This window comes from Aulonocara sp. 'chitande type north' Nkhata Bay, linkage group LG3, assembly GCF_057382095.1.
Source record: "Aulonocara sp. 'chitande type north' Nkhata Bay isolate Kocher_YH1m ecotype deep benthic linkage group LG3, A_spYH_male_GT1.1, whole genome shotgun sequence".
NCBI lineage: Eukaryota > Metazoa > Chordata > Actinopteri > Cichliformes > Cichlidae > Aulonocara > Aulonocara sp. 'chitande type north' Nkhata Bay.
The window spans coordinates 60,788,304-60,813,274 of record NC_141346.1 but is presented as its reverse complement, the minus strand read 5'-3'; the positions used below and the strand labels follow the sequence as shown (position 1 = coordinate 60,813,274).

The 24,971-nt window shown below is 43.4% G+C and overlaps 2 protein-coding genes across 2 annotated transcripts in view; both read right to left on the bottom strand.

The window, feature by feature from the left end:
* LOC147336420 (protein NLRC3-like) overlaps positions 1 to 24,971 on the bottom strand; it is a 95,483-nt gene that overhangs the window by 51,417 nt on the left and 19,095 nt on the right. The window lies entirely within an intron of this gene.
* On the bottom strand, positions 1,268 to 23,315 carry LOC147336422 (NACHT, LRR and PYD domains-containing protein 3-like). The gene is made up of 7 exons (XM_086287035.1): positions 22,532 to 23,315; positions 20,620 to 22,390; positions 12,761 to 12,934; positions 9,391 to 9,567; positions 6,018 to 6,194; positions 3,476 to 3,649; positions 1,268 to 2,800 (listed from the first exon to the last, which is right to left on the bottom strand). The coding sequence occupies exons 1-7, from the start codon at positions 22,551 to 22,553 to the stop codon at positions 2,788 to 2,790; spliced, it is 2,508 nt and encodes an 835-aa protein (XP_086143161.1). The 5' UTR covers positions 22,554 to 23,315; the 3' UTR covers positions 1,268 to 2,787.

Below are 24,971 nucleotides of genomic sequence, written 5' to 3'. Positions count from 1 at the left end.
ATTTGTTGCCAGTTTGGCGTTGCAACTTAATTGACTGTTGCATGACTTTGTTTGCATTTTGAAGTCTTCAACTCATATTGGATATAAAGAAACATGCAACGTGCACTGAGCTTGTGGAAGTCTGGAAATGGATCTGCCTGTCAGTAATTTTCTCTTTTGCCCACCCGCTGTACCTTTCCTATTTCTCTGCGTGTAAATGCATGCCTATTGTATTGACTTTTTTCCTGTTGTGGCCCGTTGGCCTTTACCAAGCTTATCCACTACAAATCTCATGCATGCCTAAGCTAACTTATCATATTTTTCTTTTAGTAAAGAGGCTATGGCGTGCAAAGGATACTGGGCGCTTGGAGGCAGCTGTTGGACCATACAAGTTATTGGATTCCTCTTTTCGAACACTGCAGGGGTCACGGTGGCTTTCTGATGAGGTAAGAGAACTTATCATTATTGAGTCTGATTTCGAGGTTCTGCTCCTTCTGAAGCATTTGCAGTGCAGAGACCATTAATAGTTTAAAATGTGCGAGTAGGTGGGGGGTTTGTATTGCAAAACTCTGATAAGGTTTCACCCATTCACTTCAATAGGAAAAAATGTTATCAACCACAACACAGATGTTGTGACATCATAATACCCAGTTCCAGTATATGCAGAAAGAACCTTTATCAGCAATTCTATTCCTTTAGATGTTTTTGTGTACAGCACTCAAGCAGTTACTTCAAAAATTGTTGCTGTTGTTGTATAAACTCAGATTTTTCAAAACAGGTCATTGATGCATATCTGCACCGTGTTATTGACAGACGAAAGGTAAGTAAGAAATGTCATTTACCTACTAATTTTGAAATAAAAAAAACCCTATTTACTGTTCTATAACATTTTTGTATACTTGTGCAGAATGCTGCACACCTGCTCTGTTCAGTAGTTGCAAGCTCGTTGTTTTCTGGGCAGTTCAGATGCCTCAACTGGTATGTTGAAAGCTCAGAAGTGGTCCAAACAGTTGACTCCTTTCTGTTGCTGAGGAAAGAGTTCGGTTCCTTTAAAGAAGACTATATTTGAAAACACCCTGAGACGCATGGTACCTAAGTAAATCCAAATTACTCTGCACTTCCAATCCCACAGATGAAGTTCCCAGTTGAAGACGTGGCTGTGCCCTGTGAACTTTGGTACACACTGGATTCTTGTGGTATGTGTTCATTTTGTTATTAATTTGCATAATTTGTTGTGAAGCAGTTTCTTGCACAAAGTGTTATTTTTAAATAAGTTTTCAGTGGCACAAACAATTGTAATTTTTAATTTAACTTTTTCTTTAGATTGTCAACATTTCTGCACAGAAAATACTGCTCATAGACCCCATGGGAATGAAGGTGTTTATGACAGGAAAATTCTGCGCAACTGGAGGTATGTATGATACTGAGGTGTTATTCTTAGATTAAAAAAAAAAAAATCTTGTTTCATTACAAACACTTTTGTTCAACTAGGAATTTTCTGAGGATGAGAGGGCATGAAGACACCATGGAGTGGCAGTTACAGACTATGCAACACAACAAGCGACAGGATTCCAGCAGTTGTGGAGTTTTACTGTTAAAGGTAACCCTTATTCAAATGATTCAGTTTCTTGTTAGCTAGAATTAAGACTTTAAGTGAATTTAAGTGAAGTGAAAGTTATTTCGGTCAACAACAACAAAGATGATCATTTTACATAGAAGTACTTAATCATACAGTAACTGAAAAAGGAATAGGCTGAAGCCTTGTGGCTTATAATTATCCTATCCTTTACCTAATTAAGACTTTACATTCTAATTATGATCAATCTCACAGTTTGCAGAACACTACCTTGATTTTGGAGAGGTCAGTGAGGTGTCAACCACTACAGAGCCAGTTGTGCTGGAGCGAATGCAGATAGCTTGCACCCTACTTGAAAATCGAGGTAAGTCCAGTAAAGTCCTTATCACGTTAGTGCGTACTTCCAATTTAAATAGTGCTTTTCAAACAGCACAGTACAAATAGTGCTCTTCAAACACTTTCAGATAAGACCCTTCTCAAAGTCTAATTTAGACTAATTTTCCAGGAAGTATATTTGGAAAAAATGTACTATTATTTTTTAATTATTCAATAAATAATGTTTGATTAAAACCTAACTATGATTGTGTTTCAGGGAACGCTGAGGACTACTGCATTGTTTGCTCCATGTTAGATGCTAACGCTGACCGCAGCATGATTGAAATGGTAAAACAAAACAAAACAAAAGAAACACATAAGTCTTAGTATCATTACTTGCCAATCATAATTAAAATGTTGAGTAATAGTATTCACCAAACAGAATATGAGCCATTTATTTTTCCTTTCCAGGTGCAGTGTGAATCTTGCCAAAGATGGGCACATTTTGCATGTGAAAAATATAAAGAGAGCAACCAAGAATATAAATGCCAAAAATGTAGCCAGAGTCAGACAGAGACTGTGCAGAGACTGTAGAAGGACAGAGCAGCAGCAGAGCAGTCCAGATACACTGATGATCCTCTGTCAGATCCAGAGGGACACACAGGGATGATGCTGGACTCTACATTGTGTCTGACAGTGGAGCTGTTCTCAGAGCAGTTCACTCTGCAGCACTGACAGTCATCTGCACTTCTTCTCATTCCTCTGTCAGTCACTGCTGGATGAAGCTCTCCTCTCCACCTCCCAGTAACATGGCCCAGTCAGAGCGTCTCTACACACAAGCTGCTGCTGCTTCAACCTCTCTGGATCATCAGGACACAGCTCCTCCTCTCTCAGCACACACACCGTCCTGTTTACCATCATATCCACCACCTGCAGAGAGAAGAAGGAAGAGCAGAGGAGATAAACGAGTGTTTCCAGAGACTCTTCATCAGCTGTCAGTCAGTGATGCAGCACATCCAGTATAAAGAGCAGCAGGGACTTCAGTGCTGGGACTGTACTAGGACTCATTGTTGCTTCACTTTTTCTAATCTTTGGATTTTTATTGAAGTTGATGAAGATGTTTTTCCCTCCTAGTTTGAGTTTGGACTTTCATTCATTAGAAGAACCTTGGTGTGTCCACTCTGAGCTCTGTAGGAACCCCAACAACAAGCCCAACAATCCAGATGGACGGTTCCAGCTGTTAACTGGAGGAATTCCATCCAAACATCTGCTCTCACTAAATTCTTCCTCACCTACAGACTGTGTTCTTCACTGCTTTAAACTTGGAAATGAATGCAGTCATTGGTCTGCGTGCTGCTTTGTTCAGAGAGCTGATTGGCTGTTGACAGTGTTTGATCAGAGCGTGTCAGCCGTTACTATGGTGACCATAAAGGTCAGAAACAGGAAGTGTTTGTGTCCAATCCTGAAGCCTGTCACCATTCTCCTCTCACAGCTTCACTGAGAAGCTGCAGCTTTACAGGAAACACTGGATCTTTGTTTCATACTGACTGTGTTTAGTACAATACTGCTGATAGCACCACCCACTCACTCCATCACTCTACTGACCTCAGAGTCTCCAGTCTGTAGTCTGGACTCTGCTGAAGATCAGACAGCTGCTTCACATCTGGATACTTCAGGTTGTTAAGTTGTAGCTCCAGCTCTCTCAGATGGGAGGGGTTGGACTTCAGAGCTGCTGCCAGATAATCACAGCTGATCTTTGACAAGCCACAGCTCTCCAATCTGTATAAAGAATGAAAGATGTAAGTTTATTAGACAAAGTGTGAGCTTGAAATCATTCAGTGTTTCATCATCTGTTCAGAGCTGAAGAAGGTTCAGAATGTAGAAGTTTAGAAAATGGAAACTCCAAACAGCTGAAGCCAACAGGAAGCAGCTTCAAACAGGAAACTGCAGAGTTTCAGACTATATGTCCTGATGCAGCCAGTTGGATTTTGGAGATTTGAATCTCTGTTCTGTGACTAAGTCCTTGAATCATTTCTTCCAGTTGGTCCAACAAGACAGACTAAGTGTTGGACATGTGTTGTGGCTCCATTAGGGGAGCTTCTAAATGTGATGTGATGGCCCCTCTGGGTCTGTCAGGTCACAGGACTGAAGAGAGCTCAAACTGGGCACACAGTTGTTCCAGTCTGGACCAAAGACTATATACTGGGACTGAGGGACTGCTTTGACTGCACCCACTGGGACTTTTTAAAGGCTCATGTTCTCACTTAGATCATCGATTTCTACTTACATCTCTTTCTGGGAAAAATGGGGATTACTTTGGAAACAGGAAGTATTTTCCCCAATAAGCAGCCCTGGATTAGTAAATCACTCCAACATGTTCTCAGGCAGAAGAAGCTGTCTTGTTATGAGGGAGAAAAGAAAAAGATTGAGGCACAGAAACTTGTTGAAAGAGAGATAAAGCAGCTAAAATCAGGTGTAAAAGTAAAGCAGAGGATGAGCTGAATAAAGGACACTCAAGGCTGGCTTGGAAAGGAATGAAGTCCATGGTGGGGATGCAGAACAAGGAGCAAAGATGAATGTGATGCTGAATCAGCAGAAGACTTGGACTCATTTGATTCCAGCTTTGATATCATTGATTTCAATGAAGAGTTTTGTGATTGTAGCAAAGGGCTGGTAGCTCTGAGAGTCCCACTGATGAGGTGTTTGTGTGGAAATCTCTTAGTGGGACCAAAGAGAGAAAAAGCCCTGGTCCTGATGCTGTGGGAGGGAAATGATTGAAGTGTGCTGTGAGGAACTGACTGGGAGATTTTCACACATTTTCCAGTTCTCCTTGGAACAACAGGAAGTTCCCAGCACATGGAAACAAAGGTTAAGTGTCCTATGGCACTCAGTGATGATGGTGCTGTGGCCCCACCACCTCCACCTCTTTGTAAAGGAACTAACTGTAATCTGAAGCTTCAAATGGGACTAAGACTTCCTCCACTAGGTGGCAGTGTCTGATGAGAAAGTGTTAGTGGAGCTGGCCTGGAGTCAGAAACAGGAAGATGCAGGATTTGGGCTGAAATGGGGAAAAGTGGTTCGCACTAGTGCCTTAAAGCAAGAAGGTTGTAGGTTGAAGCTTGTTGGCCTTTCTGTGGAGGTTGGATGTTCTCCCACAGTCCAATGAAATGCTGCTTAGGTTCATTGGTGCTTCTAAATTGGCTGTAGGTGTGGATGTGAGAGAGTGCTTCTCTGTCTCTCTCTGTTGGCCCTGTGATGGACTGCTCACCTGTGCAGGTGGACCACGCCTCTTGCCCTATGACAGCTAGGGCACAGGCTGCAGCCCTGTGAGCCTAAGCTGAATAAACAGTTAGCAAAAATGATCCATAGATGGCCTGAAATCCCCCAGTTAGCAGTTTGGTAGATAGCTATGACATGCTAATCCCATCCAGCAGCTGTATTCTACCTGTAAGCTGATCCCTGCTGAGCCAAAGCACTTTTTCATATACAAATTACAACCTTTAATAGAAACCTATTGGTCAGCATCTTATTAGCCTGCTGTTAGCTTCATTCCACAGAAAACTGAGAGAAACTAACAGAGTTGATAAAGAATAAAGAGAAATGTGCTGATTTAAAGCCTTTGAAGTGCTTCAGATGATCTCTGTCCACTTCTGTCCACTCATTCATTCATGTAAGCTTTCTAATGCAGCTTTGATCTTCACAGTCTGCTTCATGAAACTCATTCTAACCCTGAATGTCAGAGTGTTCCTCCTTCTCTTTCCCATCATTCATGCTGGCAGTGGAGGAGATTTGGATGTTGGACTGTGTTTTGGATGATGTGTGTATGTTTGTGTTGGACTGCTGTCTGTAAAGCAAACGCACATTTTGCTTTGGATTTCAGTGTCAGACAGACTTTAAGGTGGAATGAAGACTTGGAGAGTTTCACAGTGAATTATCCAGTGGAGGATTTTTCTTCTTCTTTGAAGGTTTGAAATGTGAACATTGTTCTGCTGCAGTCAATGGACTAAACCAGAGAAGAAGAAAACAGACTTTACCATGAAGATCCTCAGTGTGGATCAGTATAATATCAGCCTGATGTCTGCAGTTTAGTGTCAGCACAACTTTCACATCATATTCATCTCAGCACAACTAAAGCATGCTGACTGACCCCAGAGTTTCAAGTCCACATCCTGGACTCTCCAGGAAACCACACAGATGCTTCACTCCTGAATCCTGCAGGTTGTAGTTGGAGCTCAGGTCCAGCTGTCTCAGATGGGAGGGGTTGGACTTCAGTGCTGCTGCCAGATAATCACAGCTGATCTCTGACAAACCACAGTGCTCCAATCTGTATAAAGAATGAAAGATGTAAGTTTATTAGACAAAGTGTGAGCTTGAAATCATTCAGTGTTTCATCATCTGTTCAGAGCTGAAGAAGGTTCAGAATGTAGAAGTTTAGAAAATGGAAACTCCAAACAGCTGACAGAGTTCATACGCCTTTGTCAGGGTCAAATTCAAGCAAGACCATGTGAAAATTAAAACACATCATCCTAGGTGAACTTAAACACCTTTGTTCCCCTTTTGTTAAGACATAGAAAAGTACACCACACAAAAATACTGCAAAAGGAAACGGTCGCCTTATATACATAGTGTATAAACTCAAAATGCACATTTCACTTCAAATTAAGATTAAGGCTTTGAACAGATCACATAGTTCAGTTCAACATATAAGACTTTAAGAATGCACAAGCATCTACTTAAAATCTATTTAATTTATCATCCATGATATTATTTTGTACAATTCCAATGTATTTTGTTCATCTCCCTTAAATAAACAGGCAGTCTTAAAGTATGAAATATTCATATACAAACACATATAAATGTGTGTACTGTCTCAGTGGCTGATAGTACCCCACAGGCCTCAGTGTGAGCTTGAAGACATTTATAATGTTTAAGTAGTTTAATGTGCAGGTGCTGACGATAAACACATTTTGAATGAAAGCCGGGGAACTTTGGTAGCACAGAAACAAGTGGCTATTCTTTGTGACTATATGGATCACTCACAATACCATTATTTCACACAAAGGCACCAAATTAATACTCAAAAAAGCTGCAGCAATACACACAAATATAAACAGTACTTGGTGACAACTTTGCTTTTAGCCTTTAACCCTTCTTGACTACTTTTGATGTGGCCTCTATATTTTACCTTTAAAAACAGTTTATCTTGCCAATCTGTTATTTTCTCATTTTGACCAACTGTATCAGCACAATTTATCTAAATTCAGACAAAATTTAAAATACAAGTAGAAAGTGATATTTTGACTGTAAAAACCACACACATGTTTAACGAATCATCTTCATAACTTGAAATGCAAATAGAGATTGTACACTTTTAAAAATACGCACACGTTTTGCAAACAACAAAGTTATATGGTACTATTTACCAAAAAATGCAGCCAAGGCTCAGACGTTTTTCATATAATCATTTCAAACTATTTACAGAACAATCAGGTGTCAAACAATAGTTTGTGTCACTCTAACACATATGAGAACAGCACAGGGATAAACCTGCAGGTCTGACAGCAGGTGTGTCACTCAGCGTTTACACTGCAATCTGCCTTTGTTGGCTTTAAGGCAGCAACTGTGACGATCACTAGTAGAACTGACACACAAAACAAAACAACAGCTACACACTAAATACACAAGACAACAAACTAACTTGAGACCAAACACGGTAAACGTCACAAATCTCTCACGTATCAAAACTCTCTCTCTCTTTCGCTCACTCGCTCTCTCTTGCCGGTCACTCCTAAAACTTCCCCCTTTTGCTAAACAACCAAATGTCATGTTTCCATATCATTTTTGATTGGTCGACATGGTACATTTTCCCACCTATAGGGCTTTGGAGCGTGATGTCACGGGAGATGGGCCATGCCCCCTTCCGCCATGACAGTAGGCCAGCCAAAGGATACCATTTCAGCTATGGATCGTACGTGTTGTGTTGTCGGTTGCAACGTTAGATCACACGATCGTGAAGGCAAGAAGCTGGATAACGGGCTCTCTTTTCATCGTTTTCCATCCTGGAGGCAACGTGAGGGATCCCATGTATCCGATATTACTAAACAAAGACGTCAGGCTTGGATTGCAGCGGTGAGACGAGCGGATATCGAGTTCTCTGCAATCCCCAGCTTTTTGTTGGTTTGCTCACGGCATTTTCTTTCCGGTGAGTTCTAAATTAATTCATATCACTCTTGAAAGGCTTTTAGTGTGATTTTCAACGTGCTGAGGTCATAGATAATGAGATAAAACATGCTAATGTGTGATGCTGCAGAACCACATCATGTCGACTGAGTAGCTTATGATTTGGCATTATTGCAGGCAAACCAGCATATGAAGTGGATGTAACAAATCCAGACTGGGCACCAACACTGCACATGGGGCATGACGACATACCTGTATCAGACTCGGACCGGCACTCAAGGCGTACGCAACGGAAGCGAAAAAGAGCACCCATCGGAGGTAAACAACCCCCCCCCCCCCCTCTAAAAACATACTAAATTGCTATCACTGTACACTAATCCGCACATAACTTCCAGATGAATCACACACCTGTCATTGGAATATTGGTGTACATTTACCTTATGTCTAATTTTATCTTACAGGCTTTCGTTATGCAGCTTCAGAGTCTGAAGGTGTGCCCCGTGCAGAAGTGATTGATGAAGATCTGACAGAAGACCAACAGCAAAATCACAATGTCATGGAGGCAGTGGACAGCAGTTGTGTTGGACAAGTGGAGGTTGAGGTACCAGCTGCAAATGTGGATATACTGAAGAAATGTAAACCTTTTAAAATGATGACAGATTACAAACTCTCAGCTGTGTCTGTAATCAAACCTCTGTAACTTTGCTTCACTTCAGCAGCACCAGCTCATGTTCACATGTTGATTCATGGTTTGCTTCAGTTTTTGATGGACTGCAGAATATTTTGAAGGTTATCTGCTATAAAAAGCCAGAACAGGAAAATCTGCTTCATGTGTTTCTGTTTGATCCTCAGTGACTTTGACACAAAGGCCTCTGCTGTGATGATCACACCTCTGATCAAGTCTCACAGTGTCAGCTTTGTTTTTATACATATGGATATGTGCTGATAAATGATCAGAGTTATAATATTTCCCACTGTCTGCTGTGTGCCGTGACCTTTGACCTGCTAAAGACAGTCAGCTGTGGATTATTCATTGTTGTGTCTGATACTTAGAACTGTGAGGAAGAACACTACACAGTTAATCAGGGTCCCCTCTCTCTGAATCAGGAAAGGTGGGCAGGCCGCGTGTGGGCCGCGGGCCATACGTTGAGTCTCACTGTTTGAAATGTGAACATTGTTCTGCTGCAGTCAATGGACTAAACCAGAGAAGAAGAAAACAGACTTTACCATGAAGATCCTCAGTGTGGATCAGTATAATATCAGCCTGATGTCTGCAGTTTAGTGTCAGCACAACTTTCACATCATATTCATCTCAGCACAACTAAAACATGCTGACTGACCTCAGAGTTTCAAGTCCACATCCTGGACTCTCCAGGAAACCACACAGATGCTTCACTCCTGAATCCTGCAGCTTGTTGTTGAAGCTCAGGTCCAGCTGTCTCAGATGGGAGGGGTTGGACTTCAGTGCTGCTGCCAGATAATCACAGCTGATCTCTGACAAACCACAGCGCTCCAATCTGTATAAAGAATGAAAGATGTAAGTTTATTAGACAAAGTGTGAGCTTGAAATCATTCAGTGTTTCATCATCTGTTCAGAGCTGAAGAAGGTTCAGAATGTAGAAGTTTAGAAAATGGAAACTCCAAACAGCTGACAGAGTTCATACGCCTTTGTCAGGGTCAAATTCAAGCAAGACCATGTGAAAATTAAAACACATCATCCTAGGTGAACTTAAACACCTTTGTTCCCCTTTTGTTAAGACATAGAAAAGTACACCACACAAAAATACTGCAAAAGGAAACGGTCGCCTTATATACATAGTGTATAAACTCAAAATGCACATTTCACTTCAAATTAAGATTAAGGCTTTGAACAGATCACATAGTTCAGTTCAACATATAAGACTTTAAGAATGCACAAGCATCTACTTAAAATCTATTTAATTTATCATCCATGATATTATTTTGTACAATTCCAATGTATTTTGTTCATCTCCCTTAAATAAACAGGCAGTCTTAAAGTATGAAATATTCATATACAAACACATATAAATGTGTGTACTGTCTCAGTGGCTGATAGTACCCCACAGGCCTCAGTGTGAGCTTGAAGACATTTATAATGTTTAAGTAGTTTAATGTGCAGGTGCTGACGATAAACACATTTTGAATGAAAGCCGGGGAACTTTGGTAGCACAGAAACAAGTGGCTATTCTTTGTGACTATATGGATCACTCACAATACCATTATTTCACACAAAGGCACCAAATTAATACTCAAAAAAGCTGCAGCAATACACACAAATATAAACAGTACTTGGTGACAACTTTGCTTTTAGCCTTTAACCCTTCTTGACTACTTTTGATGTGGCCTCTATATTTTACCTTTAAAAACAGTTTATCTTGCCAATCTGTTATTTTCTCATTTTGACCAACTGTATCAGCACAATTTATCTAAATTCAGACAAAATTTAAAATACAAGTAGAAAGTGATATTTTGACTGTAAAAACCACACACATGTTTAACGAATCATCTTCATAACTTGAAATGCAAATAGAGATTGTACATTTTTAAAAATACGCACACGTTTTGCAAACAACAAAGTTATATGGTACTATTTACCAAAAAATGCAGCCAAGGCTCAGACGTTTTTCATATAATCATTTCAAACTATTTACAGAACAATCAGGTGTCAAACAATAGTTTGTGTCACTCTAACACATATGAGAACAGCACAGGGATAAACCTGCAGGTCTGACAGCAGGTGTGTCACTCAGCGTTTACACTGCAATCTGCCTTTGTTGGCTTTAAGGCAGCAACTGTGACGATCACTAGTAGAACTGACACACAAAACAAAACAACAGCTACACACTAAATACACAAGACAACAAACTAACTTGAGACCAAACACGGTAAACGTCACAAATCTCTCACGTATCAAAACTCTCTCTCTCTTTCGCTCACTCGCTCTCTCTTGCCGGTCACTCCTAAAACTTCCCCCTTTTGCTAAACAACCAAATGTCATGTTTCCATATCATTTTTGATTGGTCGACATGGTACATTTTCCCACCTATAGGGCTTTGGAGCGTGATGTCACGGGAGATGGGCCACGCCCCCTTCCGCCATGACAGTAGGCCAGCCAAAGGATACCATTTCAGCTATGGATCGTACGTGTTGTGTTGTCGGTTGCAACGTTAGATCACACGATCGTGAAGGCAAGAAGCTGGATAACGGGCTCTCTTTTCATCGTTTTCCATCCTGGAGGCAACGTGAGGGATCCCATGTATCCGATATTACTAAACAAAGACGTCAGGCTTGGATTGCAGCGGTGAGACGAGCGGATATCGAGTTCTCTGCAATCCCCAGCTTTTTGTTGGTTTGCTCACGGCATTTTCTTTCCGGTGAGTTCTAAATTAATTCATATCACTCTTGAAAGGCTTTTAGTGTGATTTTCAACGTGCTGAGGTCATAGATAATGAGATAAAACATGCTAATGTGTGATGCTGCAGAACCACATCATGTCGACTGAGTAGCTTATGATTTGGCATTATTGCAGGCAAACCAGCATATGAAATGGATGTAACAAATCCAGACTGGGCACCAACACTGCACATGGGGCATGACGACATACCTGTATCAGACTCGGACCGGCACTCAAGGCGTACGCAACGGAAGCGAAAAAGAGCACCCATCGGAGGTAAACAACCCCCCCCCCCCCTAAAAACATACTAAATTGCTATCACTGTACACTAATCCGCACATAACTTCCAGATGAATCACACACCTGTCATTGGAATATTGGTGTACATTTACCTTATGTCTAATTTTATCTTACAGGCTTTCGTTATGCAGCTGCAGAGTCTGAAGGTGTGCCCCGTGCAGAAGTGATTGATGAAGATCTGACAGAAGACCAACAGCAAAATCACAATGTCATGGAGGCAGTGGACAGCAGTTGTGTTGGACAAGTGGAGGTTGAGGTACCAGCTGCAAATGTGGATATACTGAAGAAATGTAAACCTTTTAAAATGATGACAGATTACAAACTCTCAGCTGTGTCTGTAATCAAACCTCTGTAACTTTGCTTCACTTCAGCAGCATCAGCTCATGTTCACATGTTGATTCATGGTTTGCTTCAGTTTTTGATGGACTGCAGAATATTTTGAAGGTTATCTGCTATAAAAAGCCAGAACAGGAAAATCTGCTTCATGTGTTTCTGTTTGATCCTCAGTGACTTTGACACAAAGGCCTCTGCTGTGATGATCACACCTCTGATCAAGTCTCACAGTGTCAGCTTTGTTTTTATACATATGGATATGTGCTGATAAATGATCAGAGTTATAATATTTCCCACTGTCTGCTGTGTGCCGTGACCTTTGACCTGCTAAAGACAGTCAGCTGTGGATTATTCATTGTTGTGTCTGATACTTAGAACTGTGAGGAAGAACACTACACAGTTAATCAGGGTCCCCTCTCTCTGAATCAGGAAAGGTGGGCAGGCCGCGTGTGGGCCGCGGGCCATACGTTGAGTCTCACTGTTTGAAATGTGAACATTGTTCTGCTGCAGTCAATGGACTAAACCAGAGAAGAAGAAAACAGACTTTACCATGAAGATCCTCAGTGTGGATCAGTATAATATCAGCCTGATGTCTGCAGTTTAGTGTCAGCACAACTTTCACATCATATTCATCTCAGCACAACTAAAACATGCTGACTGACCTCAGAGTTTCAAGTCCACATCCTGGACTCTCCAGGAAACCACACAGATGCTTCACTCCTGAATCCTGCAGCTCGTTCCAGCTCAGCTCCAGCTGTCTCAGATGGGAGGGGTTGGACTTCAGTGCTGCTGCCAGATAATCACAGCTGATCTCTGACAAACCACAGTCCCTCAATCTGTATAAAGAATGAAAGATGTAAGTTTATTAGACAAAGTGTGAGCTTGAAATCATTCAGTGTTTCATCATCTGTTCAGAGCTGAAGAAGGTTCAGAATGTAGAAGTTTAGAAAATGGAAACTCCAAACAGCTGAAGCCAACAGGAAGCAGCTTCAAACAAACACAACAAGAGAAAAAACTCTGAATGTTTCACATTAAAGTCGTACATTTCTCATAAAAACAGGACAAAGACTTGAAAAAGTCGTGTTTTTCCTTCCAGGAACCACAAGGCTTCACTTTTAAAGGTGAAGTGTGAAAGAAATGGACATATTTGAAGTCCAACACCTTTTTCCAGTCACATTATTAAAGCAGACAAACTACAAGCTCATTTTCATTCCAACAAGTCATCTTCTGACCTGGACTAACAACACTGGTCTCTATGTGCAGCTGGCTGTGAGACCAGTGCTCAGGGAGCGTCTACAAAGTGCAACACTGAAAGAACATCGCACACTAGCTGTGTCCCAAAACGTCGGCTGCATCCTTCGGAGGACCCGGTATTCGCGGTCTACGTGGGCCGGGTCCTTCAAAGACCGAAAAGGCTGGAAGTGCGAGGCTGTGAAATGGGACGGTCGAGCCTTCAGATTTGCGTCACCGCTGTCTCGGTGGAGTTTAATAAACTCGGCCGTCTGCTCCTTGCTATCTAAAATATAACAGGACACTGGCGTAAATTCTCGACCGTCTCACACTTCTGTTTAATCAGTTTCCTGTTTAACGTTTATTCAGCTGTGTGAAAATCCCGGAGGAACTTTGATCTCAGCCAAACCGATTTACTCCGGAACAAATAAAACACAGAAAAAAGGCAAACAATTACATTTTTAAGTTATCCGAGTGACTTATATATCATGTTTCACCTGAGTAGCGAAAGAGCAGGGGTCTGAAAACGATGAAGCCGGGCGTCCGCTGCTCTCGCCGGCTGGAGTGACCATTGAACCCCCCGGCTTGCTAGCGAGCGGGTGGGGAACAGACGTCTCCGAAAACGTCGGCACACTTTTGCAAATATGCGATGTCTTGATAAACCAAGCAGATATTTGAAGTTTACACAGCTACTTTCTCGCCTGAAAATATGTTAAAAGTTTATTTTGTGACCCAGAAAGATTAATAAGAGTAATTTGAAAACTTAGTAGCAGCCGCCATTGTTGGCAGCTGAAATTTGGCTGGGCCGCGCTATGAATTCTGGGATATGGTGGGCCACGAAGGACACACCCGACGAATCCTTCAAATTCGGGGAAATGAAGGACGCATTTGTCGGGCACATTTGAAGGAGTCGACAAATACGGACAGCCTTCATCGCCTGGCTGTGATGTAATCGGCCTTCAAATGCAGCCTCTGGAGGATGCAGCCGACGTTTTGGGACACAGCTACTAATTTGCTTCCATCATCCAACCTGAAGAGGAAACAGGGACGGCTCCCCTTCAAAGTAAAAGCTGCTCCTTTTGGACACAGTATCAAAGAAAGTCTACAGTATAACATAGAAAAGACAGAACAAAGTTTTGGTTGTTTTTAAATTGTGCAGAAATGAAACTACACTAAGCTCAATTATGTGACAGACATTTCATCCCATGTCAGTTTGGCCTCATCCTGGGCCGGATTATCCAGCACACACTCTGACCACAGGCCCAGGGGCCACGCACAGCTGGGCTCCATCCAAGAGACAGCAAACAAACCAACACAATAATAAAAAGCACCATGTGATCTTCTTACATCTTCAAGACAAACATAGTAAAAACATGAGCATATTTGTTTCCTGATAAAATGATGTGACAGGTAGAACAGAGTAAAGTGGTGGTGTTACAGCCTTTCTCCCCTCTGCTGCCGAGGCTGTTAGTCTCTCCCAAACTCAGCTACAGGACTTCCAAATGAATGAAAGCAGCAGAAGTGGCTTTACAAATGAAAGAGGAAGAGGAGAAGAAGAGGAGAGGGAGGCCACCCTGACCATCACTCCAGCTGAAAACATCACACTTCCATTAAAGTTGGTGAGAAAATGTTGAGCAGGATGAGCTGCTGGCTAATCTGGAGGCTGTAGCAGCAGCTCACAGTCACAGTGGGTTTCCACTCATGAAAAAGCTCTGGCTGCTTCATTTCTCATCTCATATCAGAGACTTTAATGCTTCACTGAAGCTGTACTGTGATGCTTCCATATTCCAGTGAGGCCTCCATAATGATTTCAGCTGTTCTGTACACACACTGTGTGCCCTGTATGGCTCAAAGTCTCTGCAGCCTGTTTTTATCTGCTATCATCAGATCTTCATCATCCTCATTCACATCCCTCACACACTCTACAGCCTCATCAGCACTGACTTCATCTTCACTGACTGATGGAGCACAACATGAACCTGTGGAGGCTGAAACACTGTCCTGTCAAACATCTCCCCGTCACCACTCCACTTCTGTCAGCCTTTAAATGAACCCTGCTCAAGTCTGTCACTTCTGTTTGGAGCCAAAAGAGGTTAAAGATTACGCCACTACATTCTTGTCTAGAAAATATTAAAGTGTATTTGGTGACACACAAAAAAGGGTAAAAGTATAGTTTGGGTCCACACATGTCCAAACCCTGGTGTGTAGGCCTACTTAGTATTGAGAAAAGCCCACTAAAAGAACGCCCACCAGACCAAAGCAATGGTGTTGACTTGATCAGCATTAACCCCGCCCCCTGACTTTGATGGGTGAAGCTGACAAATAAAATGTATTTATGAACAGCGATGCAGGGCCAGGAGTAGCAACGTGAATTAAATAAATACATCATTAAATAATTCATTAAATGTGTCAGTAAAATAATTAAAATAGAAAACAAACCAACAAAATATGTAATTAACTAATTTGAATTGTACATAAATACTTAATGAATTATTTTAAATGAAATTAACCGATAATTCATTGTGATTTTGTTTTGTGTTTTGATGAGCTAATAATCAGCTCTCTTTTTCTCATTGTTGTTCTAAGCCGCTTATCCAAAGGTAAGGCACTACCTGTTGAATTATTTCCAAAGTGTGCCAAATTGGACATTACAAATTAAAGTCTACTCACTGAAATTACTGGGGAATGTCTGCTTTGATTTTGATGAGAATCTCATGACAGTACTGAGGATTTAATGCAGTTGGACTGCTAAAAATGATTGAATGCGGTTGGACCGCTAAAGGATTTAATACGGTTGGACCGTGGAAAGCAGTTGGACTGCTGAGTGATTTTAGTATATTAGGGAATTTGGTTATTGTTTGGGGTGGAGCCCGTATTGGTTATAAGGTTGGACCTGCTTCAGTCTTACACTTTTTTGGCTGTTTTACTGTTGTTCCAAAGTATTATAAATTATTCAAGAACGTCAGTTGGACTGATAGGAAGCGCAGTGCTCAGAGGTAACGCTTGCCAATGCCAAGGACGCTTAGGCATTGTCCTCGAAGAGGGATAGTCAGTTGGTCACTGTGGAGCTTGGGGCACTCCAGAATAACTAGGAGTTAGAGTCTCCTTACCGTTTGGAACGGTAGTCTGCGCTTTTTTGGCCAGCAGAAGTTGGACTTCGGGCGTGTAACTTTAACTTAAAACTTCGGGGTAAGCCTTGGCTGTGAAATGCCAAAAATAGAGCTTCAGGCAAAGTTTGGGTTGGTTGACGCTTTTAAATTGAGTTAGGGATTTTAGAGATGAGGCCAGAAACTGTTGGACAGATACTGGTTAATTGATCACAAAAAAGTTGGACTTTATCGGTTGGACCGTTAACTTAAATTTGTCGAAATTGTTTAGGCGCTAAAGCTGACAGATGTGACAGTGGTTGTAAATATAAGACGTCTTTGTAATATAAAATAAGAGATCTCTGTGTGAAAGGAGTCTGAGGCAGTGCTGGAGCTATTTTTAGACTGTGTGTGTGTGAGTGTGAAAATGCAAATTAGTCAGCAGTGAACTGTTTAAACCACAGTTGGTTTTACAAATACTGCTGCAAACATTGTTGAGTGTGTGTTTAAGACGCCATTTATGTTCATTAGAGGGTTATAAATAAAGTTTTGAGTTGCCGTAGTGGATGTATAGTAATTGACTGAGTTTTGATATATAAATATAGTGAGTGCACTGTATATATTTAAGACTAACATATTACTTTTAGGAGTAACCTCTCATCAGCAATAAATGCTGGTGTGTTTTATTTTTTCTATTCGATGTGTGTGCTGTGAGAATTAATAGAGGTTTCAATTGTTTTCTTTGACTTGCTCTTTCTGATTATGAAAGGCATGTCTGAAATACTCTTAGGAAAGCGTGTTGTGAGTATATTCCTCAACTCTTGTCACAGTTTAAGTGTGTGAATGCTGTGAGTAGCAGGCTTTGAGTGATTGGGTGTGATTTGTACAAAATAATAAATAATAATAACACTATGAAAGTTGATAGTAGAGTGAGTGCAGAAGTGGAAGTGTGAGAGAAAAGGCGGTGTGTGTGTGAGACGATCTGACAAACGCAAAGAATTTAGTATATTTAGAAGTGTGTGCGTGAAATAAGGGTGAATTGTTTTAGATCAAGACTTAGTAAAACAAGAGTTTTATTAGCCTGTAAAAAAAACAAAACAGGAGAGATAGAAACAGAAAATATGGTTCTGAGCAGCTGCAAGGTTGACAGGAAATGGTGTGTGTGACAGGAACTTTGCATGCCCATAAAAGGAACTGACTGTGACAAGTGAGCACACAGAGAGAGAAACATACGAGTTAAACTCCAGGCAGATGAAGCAAATGGAGGTTTTAAGAAAAGAAATGAAAAGGATATTAATTGTATGCTTTAGTGTGTCAATACAGGTGGACTTCTTTCAACCTAGAATCTTGAGTACAAAACCATTGATTAACAGAATTGGGAGGAAAACAGGCCAGATTTTGGCTTAAAATTTTACAGCTTGACCTCCCACTTGTCCCGATCCTGAGAAGAAGCTCATAGGACAGTTAATCTCCTGATGAAGACCGACAGAACATCGTGGACTTCAAGAATTAACAGCAGGCAAAAGACAGTGCAACTGAAACTACACTGACGATACCAGCAGCAGCATGGAAGAAAAGCACGTGATGGAAAATGCACGGTGAACTGCAGGCTGGTAAGAACAGTGTGACATAACTGTTTAAAGACACTGAATGGGATATTTTGCCAGGCTGGGATTTAATCTAAAAGGAAAATACTGAAAAGAGCAACGGAAACAGAGAAGAAACAGACTGTGTTTGCTGGGGATCACAAGACAACAAAGGACACTAAGAGAAGGGCACAGGGGCCAGTGGGAAGGTGAAGCCCAGACGAGTTCGACTGCGAGAATAGAGGGTACAATTGGGTTGAAATTGAAGCCGGAACTCAGGATGGTTTAGGGATGTCCACGTCACAAACAAAGAGGTAAACAAAAAGAAGGTAAAATAAAGAGAGAAAATAACTGACAATTACATTAATGAATAGAAGACACACATACAGATATTACATAGATTTATTTTTAGGATAAAGGGGAGAGCTTATACGTAGAAATGACTTTTTATACATATTGCATTTTGTGCCTTTAAGGGAGTTGTGGCTCAATTCGTCTCTTGTGGGTCACGAGCCTTTGGCTAGCGCTATGATTAGCCAATCTACTGTGAGGATGATATGAGTTATTGAAGGATTGCACACGCTTACAGACATATAGAGTCCATAAACACACATGACAGTATTGATTCCAGGCAAAAGGCCTCAAATTAATTTAGCGTTTAACTGAACTTGAGCTGGCCCTGTAACAAGTGACAGAAAAGAGGAACTGAATAGGAGTTTCTTGCTTTAGAGAAGGACCAAAGGAAGGAAAGCATATATTTTGGTTAAGTCTGATAAACTAGAATGAGAAGGTATTGTTACATCAAAGGAGCAAGATGAAATAAAAAGGCTGTACCAAAAACAGGTTATAACATAGGAAATGTGAGTTTTAAAATGAAGTTAGTGTTAACACACAGGAGTTGTTTCAAGGCAGCGTTTAGCTGTGATAAAATGTATGCAGGAGTAATTGCTTATATGTTTAAACTTAATTGATTAAAGTGGGGTTTTTTTGGATCTTTTAGTAGAATAGGCGCTTATAATGATTTTCTTGTGAAAGGAGATTCTAGGTCAGAGTGGAGGCCTTGCAGCAGCGAGAGTTCTGTGTACAGGATGTTGATGATTAGATAAGGCAAGCGACAGGAAACGCATGCAGGGACGTGAAAGCAGCGTTTTAAGAGTTTTAAAATGATGAGTAACGTTGAAGAATATATATAAATACAAGTCAATAAGTCAAGAAGATAATTAGGATCAGGCTTTTGATTAAAGAGTCCCAAAGATGATAAGTTAGGGAGGTGCAGGAAAAGGTGTTTGGTTTGCTTTACAGAAGATCTCAGCGACCACAGGGGGGTGAGGATCCTGGAGGCCCGAGGCATGATGGACCACAAGAGAGGGACGCAGAAAAAACCTAATCTTACGCATGGAGTGTTCTCGAGGGGGAGCTGGTGTTTATTACTGGACCACTTAGATGACATGAGGTTGTCTGATTTGCTGAGCCAGAGGACGGCTAGAGAGGGTCAGAGCGGGAGTGGTGACCCCGATGTCCATGATGCCATGGATGGACATGGAAGCAGCTGAGTGGGCCGAGGAGTGACCCAACACAATGTATTGTGACCTCTGGTGTTCCAGAGGTCGAGAGAGGGAGTATTGAGATTGGAGAGATATTTTGCTGCTATTGTTAATAATCATCATCATTACCATTGCATTAATAATATAATCTACAGAATTGATATTGCATTCAGATGTTTAAACAGTGTGTGTCTTTCAGAAAGACTAAGTTGCAGGCTGACAGGAAGTTGCAGGTTTGAAGAGTGTGCCTTTTGCAGAACTGAAACCGAAAGCAGAGTCTAAGTGCAGGTTATTTTGAGGAGCCTTTAAGGACGAGACACACACTTAGTTAAAGAGAATCATTTATAGGTGGAAGTTTAATCATGTTTTGCTCGGGGTTGCAAAAGAGCAGTTTGTCGCAGAACTGCTGCTGATGTGTCAAGATGATAAGCGAGCATCCGGCAGTGACAGGAAGTACCTGCCATGAAGATAGGAGATAATGTTCTTTTAAACTGTGTTAAAAGTCATTGTGGTTTTGATTTGACGTATGCATATATTCTGTTTGTGACGTATGAGGGGGCGTCATTAAATTCAAGCCCTGATGGTATAAAATATCTGTTTATGCTTTGATTAAGTCGGAGATCAGCCCGGTCTGCGAACGGAGCTGGTCTTCCCACGCGTGTATTTCATTAAAATCGTTTGACCAAGTTCTGGACCATGGTTGTTTGAACTCTCCTTCCCCAATATTTGAACCTTAACATTAGTTTACTCAAAATAATTTTAAGACATCAATATTAAAGGTTAAGTTATGATAATGAATACATGCAACTATAACTGATGACATAAGAATTTGGATTTTTTAAGCTAAAGCGAAGGTGCTGACTCACTTGGCATGTTACTCTCAAATCCTCCCTAATAACAATAACATAATTACACTTTAGCCACAAGAGGGCAGCAGCATTAATACAAGTCACGTGTATATAAAGGTACAGTGATTATATTACAGTGATTTTGACAAAAACAAAACAGAGGTTCGTGGCAGTGTGTTTTCCATAACATACCAACCAAATTAAATAATAAAAACTTTATAACTTACAGAGCTTTTTTAGAGGCTTTGACCACTGGCAGCAGCCTCAGAAGAGCCTCCTCTGAAGCAAAGTATTTCTTCAGGTCAAACACATCCAGATCTTTTTCTGATGACAGTAAGATGAAGACCAGAGCTGACCACTGAGCAGGAGACAGTTTATCTGTGGAGAGACGTCCTGAACTCAGGGACTGTTGGATCTCCTCCACTAGAGAACGATCATTCAGTTCATTCAGACAGTGAAACAGATTGATGCTTTTCTCTGCAGACAGATTCTCACTGAGCTTCTTCTTGATGTACTGAACTGCTTCTTGATTGCTCTTTGAGCTACTTCCTGTTTGTGTCATCAGGCCTTGCAAACGAGTTTGATTAGTCTTCAGACCCAAGAGAAAACGAAGGAACAAGTCCAGGTGTCCATTGGGGCTCTGTAAGGCCTTGTCCACAGCACACTGGTAGAAGTATTTCTCTGTCTGAGAGCTTGTTTGTTGTTTTTCCAGCTGATTGAGTCCAGAGTTGATGAAGGTCAGGTGGACATGAAGAGCAGCCAGAAACTCCTGAACACTGAGATGAACAAAGCAGAACACCTTGTTCTGGTACAGTTGTTTCTCCTCTTTAAAGATCTGTGTGAACACTCCTGAGTACACTGAGGCTGCTCTGATATCGATGCCACACTCTGTCAGGTCTGGTTCATAGAAGATCAGGTTTCCTTTCTGCAGCTGATCAAAAGCCAGTTTTCCCAGTGACTCAATCATCTTCCTGCTCTCTGGACTCCAGTGTGGATCTGTCTCAGCTCCTCCATCATATTTGATCCTCTTGACTTTGGCCTGAACCACCAGGAAGTGGATGTACATCTCAGTCAGGGTGTTGGGCAGCTCTGCTCCCTCTCTGGTTTCCAGCACATCCTCCAGAACTGTAGCAGTGATCCAGCAGAAGACTGGGATGTGACACATGATGTGGAGGCTTCGAGCTTTCTTGATGTGGGAGATGATCCTGCGGGCCTGCTCCTCATCTCTGAATCTCTTCCTGAAGTACTCCTCCTTCTGTGGGTCAGTGAACCCTCTGACCTCTGTCACCATGTCGACACACTGAGGAGGGATCTGATTGGCTGCTGCAGGTCGTGTTGTTATCCAAAGGCGAGCAGAAGGGAGCAGGTTCCCTCTGATGAGGTTTGTCAGCAGCTCATCCAATGAGGTGGACTTTCTGGTTTCAGTCAGGATTTTAGTTTTGTTGAAGTCCAAATTAAGTCGACACTCATCCAGACCATCAAGTATGAACACAACCTGGAAGTCTTCAAGCCTGCAGATTCCTGATTCGTTAGTTTGATTAAAGAAGTGATGAACAAGTTCCACCAAGCTGAACTTTTCCTCTTTCAGCACATTCAGCTCTCTGAAAGTGAATGGAAATATGAACTGGATGTCCTGGTTGGCTTTGTCTTCAGCCCAGTCCAGGCTGTATTTCTGTGTTAAGACTGTTTTCCCAATGCCAGCCACTCCCTTTGTCAGCACTGTTCTGATTGGTTCGTCTCTTCCTGGTGAGGCTTTAAAGATGTCTTCTTGTCTGATTGTTGTTTCTGGTCTGTCTGGTTTCCTGGATGCTGTTTCAATCTGTCTGACCTCATGTTCATCATTGACCTCTGCAGTCCCTCCCTCTGTGATGTAGAGCTCTGTGTAGATCTGATTCAGGAGGGTTGGGCTTCCTGCTTTAGCGATGCCCTCAAACACACACTGGAACTTCTTCTTCAGTTGGGCTTTAAGTTCTCGTTTACAGAGTGGAGCAAATATTTCTGAAGGTAAGAAATTCAGAAACAAATATTATATAATAAATATCATAGCCTTTCAGTACCCTGAAAGGATGAATGTCTATTGGTCCATTTCTTGAGCTATTAGGAAAGATCAATATTCAGTCTTTAGAGAAATTCTCTTACTGCTCTGCAGATGGTCAGCCATCTCATGCTGCTTAAGTCTCCTCAAGAAGTGGAGTGTGATCTTCAGAAATGCTTCTCTGCAGCTCTTTCTTTCATCTTCATCCTCTCCTTGTCACGGTCTGCAGAGACAGGCCGTGCGGTGGTGTGTGTGATGGACCCAGGTGCATACACAAGTGAGTAGACGGGGGTGGACTTAACAGAAAGCGAGCCTTTATTATGGCTGAAGACAAAGTGCACAAACAAAGCAGGGATGGCGTGACTAGACTATAACTAAACTGGGAAAACTAATACTGCGACAAACTAAGAAAACTCAGACTATGATGATCACTGCAAGGACTGACCGTGAAAACATGGAGGTGAGAACACAGACGACGCGACACAGACTACATGAAACACAGAGACTAAATACACAAGAGGGATGATCAGGGGAAGTGGCCACACATGGGAACACAGCTGACACAGATAAACATAACAAGACATGGCAGGAGTAAACAACACTGACGGGAGACTGTCAAAGTAAAACAGGAAGTACACAGAGGTGCAAACAGGAGGAGAGAGAGAGCACGGGCATAGTGGGCTGGGGAAACATGGAATGAAACACGAGGGGAGATGAGGGCTCACAGATACATAGAGGGGCACACAGGGGAAGAGAGTCACAAGGGGAAGTCAAATAAGGAACAACATAACAGGACAACTCAGGAAACATGACCTAAATAAGGAACGAAATACAAAAACACAAGGAACTGAGAATACTGGGCCCGCATGGCCCAGGACCATGACACCACCCCCCCCTAAAGGGCTGGCTCCCGACAGCCCAAACCCGAGAAACAAAACACAAGCGAAACAGAAAACACCCCACCCAGGGCGGGAGGCGGGGGACCAGGACGGAGGGAACAAAACGAACCAAAAACAAGGAGCATGAGAACAAAACTGAGTCCACAAATACACAAAAGAGTCCAGAACAGGAAGGCGAATGTCCAAAGAGGCCCGAAGGCCAACCCGAGAGGCGACAACACAAAAGTCCAGTCCAACCGTTCCGGAGGCCGGCCACGGGAAAGGTGGCCACGGTGACAGAACAGATCCGGAGGCCGACCGCGCGGAAGGCAGCGGCGGCGGCGGAGCAGTTCAGGGGGCCGGCCGCGCGGAAGGCGGCGGCGGCGGCGGAGCAGTTCAGGGGGCCGGCCGCGCGGAAGGCGGCGGCGGAGCAGTTCAGGGGGCCGGCCGCGCGGAAGGCGGCGGCGGAGCAGTTCAGGGGGCCGGCCGCGCGGAAGGCGGCGGCGGAGCAGTTCAGGGGGCCGGCCGCGCGGAAGGCGGCGGCGGAGCAGTTCAGGGGGCCGGCAGTGCGCAAGGCGGCGGCGAAGCAGTTCAGGGGGCCGGCAGTGCGCAAGGCGGCGGCGGCTCTCCAGTGTCAGGCGTACTGGCCAAGGCCCGGTGGGCACGGGACCAGTCGAGGCGGGACCAGACGAAGCACAGGCTGAGGCAGACGAAGCACAGGCTGAGGCAGACGAAGCACAGGCTGAGGCAGACGAAGACTCTGAGGCAGCGGCAGACGAAGACGAGGACTCTGAGGCTGAAGCCGGGCCAGGCGAAGCAGGAGCCGAAGCCGGGCCAGGCGAAGCAGGAGCCGAAGCCGGGCCAGGCGAAGCAGGAGCAGAAGCCGAAGCCGGACCAGGCGAAGCAGGAGCAGAAGCCGAAGCCGGACCAGGCGAAGCAGGAGCAGAAGCCGAAGCCGGACCAGGCGACGGCGAAGCAGGCGCAGGGGCCGGACCAGGCGACGGCGGGGCCGGACCAGACGACGGCGGGGCCGGTCCAGGTGAAGCACAGGCAGAAGCTGGACCAGGCGACGACGAGGCGGCCGCAGGTGGCGGCTGAACGGGCCCCTCGGACCCTCCAGCGGAGACAGGAGGCTGAACGGGCCCCTCGGACCCTCCAGCGGAGACAGGAGGCTGAACGGGCCCCTCGGACCCTCCAGCGGAGACAGGAGGCTGAACGGGCCCCTCGGGTCCTCCAGCTGACATGGTGTGAGGCTGAACGGGCTCCTCGGGCCCTCCAGCTGGAAGAGACGGCTGAAGCAGAAGGCAGTCTGAGGCGGAGAGAAAGCTCACGCCATTCCTAGAAGGCTGAGAAGCAGCCTGTACAGCTGACGTGGAAGGAAGCTGAACGGGCTCCTCGGGCTCTCCAGCTGGAAGAGACGGCTGAAGCAGAAGGCAGTCTGAGGCGGAGAGAAAGCTCACGCCATTCCTAGAAGGCTGAGAAGCAGCCTGTACGGCCGACGTGGAAGGGAGCTGAACGGGCCCCTCGGGCCCTCCAGCGGAGACAGGAGGCTGAACGGGCCCCTCGGGCCCTCCAGCGGAGACAGGAGGCTGAACGGGCCCCTCGGACCCTCCAGCTGACGAGACATGAGGCTGGACGCATTCACCTGACATCTTACAGTTAACAG

Excerpts from the sequence above, each read along its gene's own strand:
- LOC147336422 (XM_086287035.1), bottom strand. The coding sequence starts at position 22,553 with ATGGCTGACCATCTGCAGAGCA. Across the intron at positions 12,935-20,619 it reads AAAGCCTCTAAAAAAGCTCT|ATTGAGGGACTGTGGTTTGT; the intron begins GTAAGTTATAAA and ends TTCTTTATACAG. Across the intron at positions 9,568-12,760 it reads TGTGGACTTGAAACTCTGAG|ATTGGAGCGCTGTGGTTTGT; the intron begins GTCAGTCAGCAT and ends TTCTTTATACAG.